We start from the raw sequence: 11382 nt of genomic DNA, 5'->3' as shown, positions 1-11382 counted from the left end.
TCCAGTCAAAGGTGACTACGGAGTTGCGGCGTTCATCTTGCTTTCAGGCCGAGGGAGCTGGCTTTTGTCCACAGACAGCTTTCCGGGTCATGTGGCCAGCATGACTACTGGCACAACGGGACACTGTGACAGAAGCTGGAGCATACGGAAATGCCATTTACCCTCCTGCCACAGCAGTACCTATTTATCCACTTGCACTGGCATGCTTTCGAACTGCTAGGTTGGCAGGAGCTGGGACAGAGGAACGGGAACTCAGCCCATCAGGGGATTTGAACCGCCGACCTTCCGATTGGCAAGCTCAGTGGTTTAGACCCCAGTCTACTGAGGGGGCAGTGTGCTGCCATTAGTTAGAAATGCCACTGCTGCACCAAACTCAGAAAAGATGGGTCACCCTGTGGCCAAGGGAAAAGAGGAGAAATCAACATGCAAGGAGAGATGAATGCAGGTGGCAGAAAGAGCGAGTGGAACCAGAAGGGGAGAAGGGAGTGATTATTTATGCTAAGCAGGTGCCTATGACAGTGCAGGTAATCTAGCTTTCCAACATAGCTTTATGTTGCTTGCATCTGAAAGATCAGCCCTCAGAATTTTGGCTATGTAATGATCAGGGCCAGCCATGCCATTAGGCAGAATGCTGCAATCACCCTATGCAGCAAATACCTTCTGCCCACCATTCTCCTTGAACTCCTTGCCCATTTCCCTCTGGCAAAGAGCAGGGGTGTGTCTGCCACCCAACCTGTCCTGCATTCCCTAAGCTACTGAAATCTTCCAAGTTTCACCAGTTGGAGGCTGTTATCCCATTCCTGTGCTGGTCAGCGTCTATACATGGTGATGGTAAAATGGGGCATCGTTACCACAGGTGGCAAATATCTTAGGCTGGTCCTGGTAACGATCACTGCTATTGTCTCAACAAATTATGGGTGAGAAGCTGAGGAAGAGAGAGGGAATGTTTGAAAAGGAACAAAAATATTGAGTTACCATTTAATGAAAAGTCTAGTGAAAACATTGCCAGCAATTGACTTTACAATAAATAAGGATGAATCAAGGCAGAATAGTGTATTGATAAATGAAGGACACTGGTAATTAAAACTGGAGAGGGTACAGTTATACTAAAAGCAGTTGCAATGAGAAGATATCTGCCCACCCTGTCCCAGGAACAAAAAGTTAAATGTTTGTCTTAGATAAGGACACAATGGTGGTGAAATGTCATGGTTTGCGAGGAGACTGTTCTGCACCATACAGTATCAACTGGGTGGATGTTGTGATGCAGTTCTTAATGGATTTAGAAGGAAAATATGTTTCTTTTTAAATAAATAAATAAATAAATATTAGTTTTACATTATTATATGATGCTTTATAACCTGCTTTGAGGAGCATTTGGTGGAAAACTGGTCTGTAAATAAAAATCTAAATACATACAAGTATAAATGGAACATCTGGATGAGTGTTCTGTATGAAGTCTGATATATTTTAAAATAAACACAGTAAATATGAGTTTAACATAAAGGCTACCAACCAGACAATAAACAAGTTTTGAGTGCAATATTAAAGGCAAAGGGCTGCTGATATGTATTTTATTTTATTTTATTTTAGTTTAGTTTAGTTTAGTGTGCAGAGAGCAATGTGACTTCTGTGACCCAGTTCCTAGGCTGAGAAACACAGAAATCTCCCTTTGGTCCAGTCACCACCTGACATGCAGCTCAAATTTATATTTGCTGTTCCTGCACACTTAAAAAATAAATAAATACAGGCACACACCAGGATGTATTCAGAGGACTCTGAACAGAGCCACACACCCATTCTTAGAGAGAAACAAAGGAATGGAAGAGTAGGCAGAGGAGCTAACAAAGACTCAGAAATATAATCTCATGGTTTACAGAAAGGCTTACGATAAAAATCTTCCAATAACATTACAGCCAAATTTAATATGTTGTTCAGTTCATTACAGCCTTTCTCAGATTTGGCCACTAGCCAAGATGGTGGGCTACAAAGGTGGGGGGGCACAATTTGGGGGGAGGGAGGAAGTAAAAGAGTTCATGTTTTCAAGAAATAGTGAATTATTTTCTGAGGGTGCAGCATCTGCTGAAACCACTTTATTTAGAAGAACATAGTCATGAAACCCTGTTGGAGTTGTTCTAAAAGCTGCTCACTGGCTCACACAGCCTCCTGAAAAGAGTCCTGGTCTTAGGAGACTGACCTGTTGTTGCATCACTGTGTAAGGGGAACTTGCCCATCCTTTTCCCGACTGGGAGCAAAGCCCAGCTGCAGTGCTGAAGCAGCTTTTGTTATCAACTGCATTGTGCAGCAGGGATGAGGCAGGGACTAGAAAGCTGATGCAACTCTATTTGCTGAGTGTGATTTAGCAATTCTCTTCCACACTCTCCTGCAGCATCCTTTCTAGCCACAAAAGAGAAGCGGAGACTTGCATAAAAAGACACAGTGCATAAAATGACCACCTTTGCCTCACATGCTAACGGAATCATACTTAATCTGCAGCATTGCAAAGTATTTGCTTATGCTACTGAACATGCCAGTCCATATGACTGTCTTCTGGTTGCACTTCTATATCATTCAGGCCCAGTTTGTATGCTACACTAAACCATGGTTTAGCAACATATACTCAGGTAGAAGGGAACTGCTGCGAGCCTCAAATTTGTGCTTTGCCTGCTCCCAGGGGTGGAGGAAGGGGGGTGCGGTGGCGCGGATCACCCTGGATGTCACCACTGAGGGGGGTAACAAAATGCTGGGTGACACTCATTGCGGGGCTTGCAGTGCGCCTGAGCCACACGTCTCTCCTGGGAGAGGAGCCCCAAACGGTCCGCCCGCTGCCTCCCCCTCAGCTGTAGGAGTGGGAGGAGGCAGGCAGACTCCAGATGCCCTGTGGAGTGTCCTGCCCTGGCTGGCCCCACTCCTGAGTCCAGGGCACACGCACCGCCCCAGGTGCCTAATCGACTTGCTCCGCCGCTGCCTTCTCCTTCTCTGATGCAGCAAGGTGGAGAACATTTGGTTTTACTTTACTTTAAAGTCAGCTTTTTGTGTCATCTGGACCAGAGATTGTGGTTCCTAACAAACTTGGTTTGGCTTAACAAACCAGCTTCAGAAACCACTGCTGGGACAACTCAACAAGGTGAGAGAAGCAGCAGTCAAAGTCTTCCATCTGGCCCAGTGAGTAGAGAAGAGGGAAGCGGGGCTCACAGCAAGTCCATCTTGCTTGTGAACAAATGGCTAAATCACCACCTTAATTTCCAATAAGTATCTATACATACAAATTTGCATATGCAAATCAGTGTATGAACCTGTGCCCCAATACTTCATAAGTATTAATGGTATAAAAGTCCCATCTTCTATGACAAAGCCAGATTAAATGTTTGGTGTTGTACAAACTCTAACTTCAAGACGTGGTGAAGCAGAAGCAACTCTCGTATCGCAGATCAGCAGCACCTCTGGCTGTTAGTAAAGATAACAAATGCGTAAACACACAATTTCTTACCCTGCAATTTCCCCAGCTTATTTTTTTATTTGAGGTGCATAACAACTGATAGGATCTCTGGTTTGCCTCACACTGCTCTAGCATCAGTGTCTGAGGAGCTGCCATCTGGCAAATTAAAAGTTCACAACTCTGTGCCTAATAACAGATGTGCCCCTATCATGCATCTCATAGGTGTCATAACAGGAATTATGGAATGCTTGCAGTAGCTGAAATCCTTGTCCAACTGTCTGAAGATCAGCTGCACACATCCAAGTTTTGAGATGAGTGGCCCTAGCTGCACATGCTTAGTTTCATCTGGGCTGCTTCTACATCTTTGCAACTTTCTGTTGTGATGCTAGACATGAAGAGACACATTTCTTTGTCCAGTCAACCCAACCTTACATATTGGTTGGTATTTAGTCAACTCATTTCTTGCTATATCCTTCAAGACAAATGGATGAATGAAGCTACTGGTTCTGAAATGGTAGGGGGTATTGGGCCATCTTTCAAAACCATGGTATAGCTGGATAATTTTGCCAGCCTGCTGCTGGGCAACAGGGACCACCCTGCCTCTGTCAGGGACATCGAGCAATCACATGCTTCTTCTCATGTAGTAAGTAGACCTTTCTATGGTTTCAGGTCCTACTTTTTAACATAAAAGCACTTTATCATATGAACAAGGTAAGGCAAACTGTTGTTTACCATGGCTCTTGCATTTTGGAGATAGTTACCTTAAAATGCCGCTCTTTAATGAAAGCAAAATCTGGGGTAACTTTGAAGCTGCATATGTGCTGAAGACAGTCTGTGGTCCTTTCTGTTCACAGGGATTTCACTCATGACTAATATCTTTTCACTTTTATAGTCTGGCCTGAGGCTATATGAGCAGCCCAATATTTTACTTTGCTCTCTCATCATCTACCTGGCTTCTGTTCTTTGCTTATTACAAAGGCTGCAGATGGTTAGAAAAATTTGTTTTCAGTTAACATGTTGGGATCCTCAGCTTGGTCACCTCCCTGATCTATTATTTGGCCAACATGCATTTTATTTTGGTTTATAGTTTACGTTTTTATGGTTAAGAAGAAAAATGGTAAGAAAGGGGAAGAAAGAGAATTGAAAGTTGATTCCTTCCTTTGGATTTTGAGCCTTGAGTCAGAACAAGTTTAAGATTATCTGGGAAACTGTTGGTTTGGTTTCATTTACCCAACCACTTTATTTTGTTATAAATTTGACCAAATCATATCACAATATTCTGATACAATATAGGTCTTGTCTAGTGTGTTTTGGGATGACAGCTTTAGCTATGGCGAACTAGAACTGGATCAGGCTACTTGAGATGGATATAATTTCGAAATGTTTTACCAAAATACTTTTATCTGTGCCATTTATAGGTTTCTTATAACGGACGTCATGATGGAGTGCAGCCCTCAAGAACTACTGCTGTCCCAATCAATCCAAGAAAAATCAGAAATGTGACACACGTATAGGAAATCGTTTTCTCTGGTCTTTGTTCGAGTCCCACATCTTCCAAAGCACTTTCTTTCCTATTCTTGGTGAATTTTGATGCATCAACACAAAGATTCGACAACTTTGCAGGATCTGCATTCTCCTTTGTTTTATCTGAGATCCATCAAGTACCACTCACAGAGGAAATTTAATTAAGGAGGCATTGCCTGTTGTCTTTTTCTACACCTGCCACTTAGAATAAAAAGAGTGACACTCCCTCCACCTTTAAATACTCCTTTTGTGTGATGAATAACTCTAGCAAATGTGAAAGCACCTTCAAACTATTGGTTGATCCAATAGAAGATTTCATCCTGTTGATACTTTTTGAAAATAAAAGCATTTACCACACCGGGAAAATGACATTTTTAAATCTCAGCACAGAAGCTTTTATTCCTCACACAAAGTGGATAGAACTGATGTAGCAACAAGATAAAATCAGGCACATCCAGCGATATCTACCAGATCACAGGACTGAACAAGTGACGGGGGCATGAAATTACCACCTAAGCTAAAGCTCAAGTGAGTTCATGAAGATTCGTATGTCTCAATAGTTAGTCAGTTTTGAATCTGCCTCATACAGAGCTGTGATGCTTGTCAGCTTAAATGCTTGCTATTAATATTTCTAATTATATTTCTAATAATGTGTCAGGAGCTCAGCAGTCCCAAGATATTACAAACTACTGCTCCAAGGGAAAATATGTATTTGATTCCACTTTTTAAATTTAACTTATAAAGCGTGGTTGTCTTGCTTCGGTGCTCATTAAAAACATATATTGAAACATTTAAAAATCAATAAAACACATTTGAAATGTCTCTCTCTCACACACACACAAACATGATCCTAAGTGCATTTATTTGGGAGTGAAACTCATTGAAATTAATTGCTTTTGTTTCCAAGCAGCTGAATTTATGCCCCAGTGCAGAAGACTTTTTTTTGAGACAAACAATTCCCCCCTCTTGTTCAATGACTTCTGAAGACTTTGCATAGAATGTAAGAGGTTTTCCACCACCCAATCAATTCTCTGTTGGTGCCATATTACCCAAATAAAACATACATAATTTCTGCTGCATGTGTGTATCTTTCTGCATGTTTCCAAGAGAGGGAAACACATTGGAGTAATCTGCTGTTTTATATTTTGTAAATTTCTATTGTTCTGGGGAAGATTAATTTATGGAAGCTGTTTGATTTATTGAAATCCTATGCCTAATTCAGCAAAGGACTGGGCAGCAAGTTTCCCCCCACCTTTTAATCTACATTTCTTCACAGAAATCAACAAGTTTGTGGAAGACTTGGGGAGACTTGTTGAGCTCAGGAGTTCTGAGGCAGATATATCCTTTCGTTACCAAGACTTACAAAAGAATAGGGTGATCCAGGAATGGCAATTTCTGTAGCTTTGTTGTCCTGTTCCTGCTTAATGAAAGAAGCTCTAGACTTTGTCTGCAGTTTAAAGCATTTCTTGTCTTGAGGGACCTCAAAATCTCAGAGCTCTCCATAGCCAATTAATGGATGATACAGTACTGCTTTGATTAGATTAGAAACCAGAGGAAAGTTGGGCATGCTTTTTGATTATTTCAGAAGTGTCCACACTAGTGTCCTAGAACCAGGTTTGACACTTCCCTGTCCTTTCCAACAAAGGGTGTTAGTGGGAAATGTTCAGGTGTATCTTGTTAGTTTCCCAGGTCCCTACTGGCCAACTTCCCAGACAAAATGTAGCCTTTTGAGCCAATGCACTTTGGAGGGACACCTGAAATGGTCACCGGACATTGCAAAGGAGACTTGCAGAAGAAGCCAGATTTCTTCCCAGCTGTATTATCCATCCCAGCAAAACCAACCCACTGCTGGTGGATGGAGTACAGTAGCCTCTTACTGATAATCATCACTTTAATGTATTAAATTAGTCTGAAGTTACTGCTAATTCTAAAATGGTACGTGTGTACACGTGTGTTTTTACCACATGCATAAGTTGGTTACACACTCTAGGGACTGTGATTGCTTGTTGCATTGTACATACAGTGACGTACTTGCATTTGCTTTTAAGTTTTTTTAAATCAAGCATTTCTACTATGGGCCTTGGTAATCTCCCATTCTTGTATTATGGTCTGCATTTTTGCAATCTCAGAGGAGCTCCTGGTGGGCTACAGGGGCACCAAACTTTTTGGGTCAATGGGCACATTTGGGAACATATGCATATATCACTCAAAAATGCACACACCAGAGCCACACACAATTAGACTTGGGGGGGGGGCACATTTTTAGCTGCACTTTCGCAGAAGCTCTCTCTCTCACACACACACCGGTGCACAATAGGCTTCTATAGGACCAATTTCCAAGTCTAATGGAGAGGATTTTCAGCAAGGGTTGTCACAGCTGGGGAGGGAACAATTTATCCGTCCTCAATTGTGACTCTCCCCCAACCACACCATTACACATAGACTCCAAAGAAGCTTTCTATTATAGACAGTAGAAGACGTCTTTCAAGCCTTATTGTAGTGCATAGTTTTTTGTTCCCAGACTGTGCATTTGTGTGTCCTCACCCCACCCAGCAGTGACCCTCCCCCAATGCAATTAGGCTTGAAAGAATTCTTCAAGAAGGTTTGCTTCAAGCCTAATTGCTTCAAGTGTTTCATAGCCTGTGAACCCCTCAAACATCTCCCAACATAATTAGACTTGGAAGAAAGCCTTCTGTTGGTTACAGTGGAAGACTTCTTTCAAGCCTAATTACAACAGGAAAACGAGACAGAGGAGGAGACACTGCAGGCACCTGTGAAAGTCTTGTCAGGTGTATGGGTGCTGCATTGATGTCCCCAGGGCTACTATGCAATATGGCAGGCTCCTATCAGCTTGGTTGATCACAAATTTTGCAAGAGTATTTATGTACTTTATGGTGTGGTTGCTTTGTATTGTTTTTCCCTCTCCTTTGCTGAAAAAAAAACAGGATTGCTGGGAAATACTGTTAAACCACAAGCTTTAACTCATGAGATAGAGCACATAGACACAAATGTCCCATAACCATAACAAGATTTCAGTCCTGCATAAGCTTAAATCAGTTTTCTCTCTTCAATTTTGTATTTCACATAGAATAAGATTACCTTTCCTCAATCCTCTGACTCATACCTGTTTAAAAATAGCAATGGCTTTGCACAGAGGTGCCCCCCCCACCTTGACAGCCGAAAGAAGCATTGAATTTGAGTGGGCTGCTAAACTTAATGGATGTACAATTTCAACATTGCTGGTGATTGCTAATCACAATATTGACTGTAAATATTTAATTGCTCATTTTACAGGACAAGGCCTCAAGCTATACCTCATCTCCAATATTTATGGAGTGATGGGGCAAAAACCTTCCTGGACTGCCAGGGATAAAGTTGACAGTTTAAGCAAAATTCTTATAGCAAGTTTTGTAGAACACATTCATCTTGTATTGATATTAGTTATACTATCTGGTTCCCTATATGATGGGGTTTAGGGTACTGCAGCTACATCTGAATTGATTCCTTGAAGTTAAAAGGTTAATCTCATTGCTTGCTCTGGAGTGAGTTAGCTGCCAAGGCAGAAAATTCATAATGTTGGAGTGAAGGCCATGAGGGAAAATAACACATATTGTATTGAGCACCTCAGCAATTTAAGCACAACATTGTGTTTATTGATTTCACTTTTCCATAAGAACCAGGGGAATTTGTAACACTATGCTTTGTATATATTTTACATTCACTTATTTTAAGAACAGAGTGTTCCTTCCTACCAGGACACAGCCAGGGGCTATACATTATTTCTATTAGTAATTGTTATGGATGCTGTTGCAGCAAAAGGATAGTCGCATCTTCAGACAGCAAAAGAAACTAAATACCCATCAGTAGGCAATACTTCCCAAAAAGGAATTTTGTCCTGCAAATTATCTTCCAATCGTAGATGATGGGACCCTGGTATCCAGATAAATCAATATCACAATGAACTTCTGCCTGATTATTATTCAGATTTTAAAAACTGGCCACTATCAGGAAGTATGGATGAAAGCACAATTACGGTATCTTTGGAAGAACCGGTTGGCTTCATGGTGTTGGGCACATAGCTTCAGAAAAGATAAAATTTAAGTGTCAAATCCATGAAAGTTTGGTCACAGAGCAGTTAGGATTAGTGGTATTGCTTTGGTCTGTAATTTCAGGGTGGGGTGGGTGGATGAGGGGGCTTCAAAAGTTGTCTGAAGGTTTTTACTGAAACCTTCCTCCCCACATCTTTACTAGAATTAGTAAAAGAATTTCCCCAGCCCATGGAATTTCCCTTGACAGGGGGGAGTGTGGTATAACACATGGGCTGTGCAAAAGGTTTACAACATTCCTGGGGGCAGCTTTTCAAAGTAATATGACTATTTCCAGGTCCGCAGTACATTTATCAGATTCCCAGATGTGCCCACTGTCACTGATATTTGAAAGAACAACTAACACTGCACCGCATATGGAAGTGGTGACTTTTTTAAAAAATTGCAGCTGCCAGGCTTGCAATTTGCTAAAAACTGGAAGGTGTTGGGTACCACCTTGCTGGAAAATTGGTGCAGAAAAGTCCAGAGATTGGCATTAATGGGAAAAAACCTCACATACAAAGTTAGAGCTGTGAAAAAAGGAAATGGGCAATTTCATTCCCCTTGCCAAGAGCCCTTGGAACTGTAGTTTGTTAAGGGTGTCAAAGAAGACGAATAAGTTAAGGGCGCTGTGAACTATTGCTCTGTCAGGGGAAAAGTAAAGTTCCAGTGTGTGTGTGTGTGCACGCACACACTTTAAATCTGTGGTGAAGAGGCAGCATAAATTTGTGTCAAAACCACAGACCTCTACTTGCTATAGCAAATCTTATCCTGATTTGTGTTTTCGTCAATTTCTGTTACTGTACAAGAGTCCTTCAAATAAGAGGGCTGATATCCATAAAACAGAGCACATGGTGACCCTAGATTTGGGTTCATTCAAAGAGAATGCACACCCCTAACCGAGATAACATTTTACCAAAACTGAATGGAGGGGGGAGGCCCAAGGTGCACACACACAGGGAGCAGTTTTGGTTCAGCCCCATGCAGAATTGCAAAATGCAACACAATGTTCTGATTTGATTAAGAACTTTGAAGGAATGGACTCAAAGAAAACTCTTGGCCTTCAAAGCCTTTCAAAATATCTGGAGTTCTTTCTGTTTACTTCAGTGGGCTTTGGGCCAGGGTTTTTATTAGTAATCACAATAAAGTCTGCACTCAACACAGCGGATTGTGATGAATTGCCAAACAGATTCTTTCAGGCATGAGGAAATTAATTTTTTAACCAAATCTCTTCTCAGGACATTTTTCAAGTATTAGGCTTTCAGCAACATTAAAAAAATAATAAAAAAATAATAATTATCCAGTTGCATCTCTCTTTGTTTCTGCCACGGTTGCTCATATCCAAAACAATTTCTATGACTCCAGGAAATTTTAAATTAATTTGAGTTCCAGAGATTGATCTGCAGCTCCACTAGCCAAGAGTGTTTGTCCTTAAGGTACCTTCAGGTAGTTCTCCAGTTCAGATGGAGAACATGATCCCTTGTTGTGCTAGGCCCACTCTGCCGTAAGGAACACTGCATGACTACACATCAGTTATCTTTTAAATCAGCAGAAAAGGAAAGAGGATTGAAGAGGTCCATGTCATGGACTGGTTGGGAGCAGAGGAATTGTGAGAGGAACCAGCTGGGGAACCACCAAGGGAACAAGGCTCAGAGCCTAGGGAGTGGTGGTGGGACAATGAAGTGTGATCACAGGGCTATATTGGGATGGGTGAGAAATTGGATTAAGGGCAAACCTACCTCTTTTAAGGGCAAACCTACCTTATTTGCACTTTTTAAAACAAAATGTGAACCAAAACACTGCCAACTTTCAGATTCTGCACTCCTCCAGTTTTTTTGCAAGGTGGTTCGCCACTAAGGTAATGTTTACAAAAATGCATATACAATGGGAAAGTGTGCATCAAAAGTTAAATATAAGCAAAAATAACCCCAAAAAGTATATTAGAGAGAATATGCTTTTCACAAATGTGTATAATTAGGCAAAATTACATACAGATATGTACAATATATATTAGTAGACATTTGTGTGGAAATGCTGATGTATTTTCATGAGGACTTTAAAAAAAAAAAAAGCAAGCTGGAGTGGAAATGTGGAGAATTGAGCTTAAGACTGGGAAAATGAGTACAGTGGTGCCCCGCAAGACGAAATTAATTCGTTCCGCAATTTTTGTCGTCTAGCGAATTTTTCGTCTTGCGAATCACGAAATCCCATAGGAATGCATTGAAAATCAATTAATGCGTTCCTATGGTCAAAAAAAGTCCAAACAAAGCCAAATTTGGTACAACAACAGTTTATTAACTGCTCTTTAAAGTCACACATACTGTAAAGAGCAGTCCA

The 11382-nt window shown here is 41.2% G+C and overlaps 1 protein-coding gene across 2 annotated transcripts in view; it reads left to right on the top strand.

The window, feature by feature from the left end:
• The window catches only part of IGSF5 (immunoglobulin superfamily member 5), a 41336-nt gene extending 35299 nt beyond the window's left edge, over positions 1 to 6037 (top strand). For both annotated transcript variants that reach the window (XM_083498799.1, XM_083498798.1), the window contains one exon: positions 4855 to 6037. In XM_083498799.1, the coding sequence (XP_083354925.1) occupies positions 4855 to 4950 (96 nt within the window). In that variant the 3' untranslated portion in view covers positions 4951 to 6037. The remainder of the gene's footprint in view (positions 1 to 4854) is intronic.
• The last annotated feature ends 5345 nt before the right edge of the window (positions 6038 to 11382 follow it).

Source organism: Podarcis liolepis, assembly GCF_965112155.1.
Source record: "Podarcis liolepis genome assembly, chromosome: 4".
NCBI classification, from domain to species: domain Eukaryota; kingdom Metazoa; phylum Chordata; class Lepidosauria; order Squamata; family Lacertidae; genus Podarcis; species Podarcis liolepis.
The sequence above is the reverse complement of the archived record's forward strand: the minus strand, read 5'-3'. Positions and strand labels throughout refer to the sequence as shown.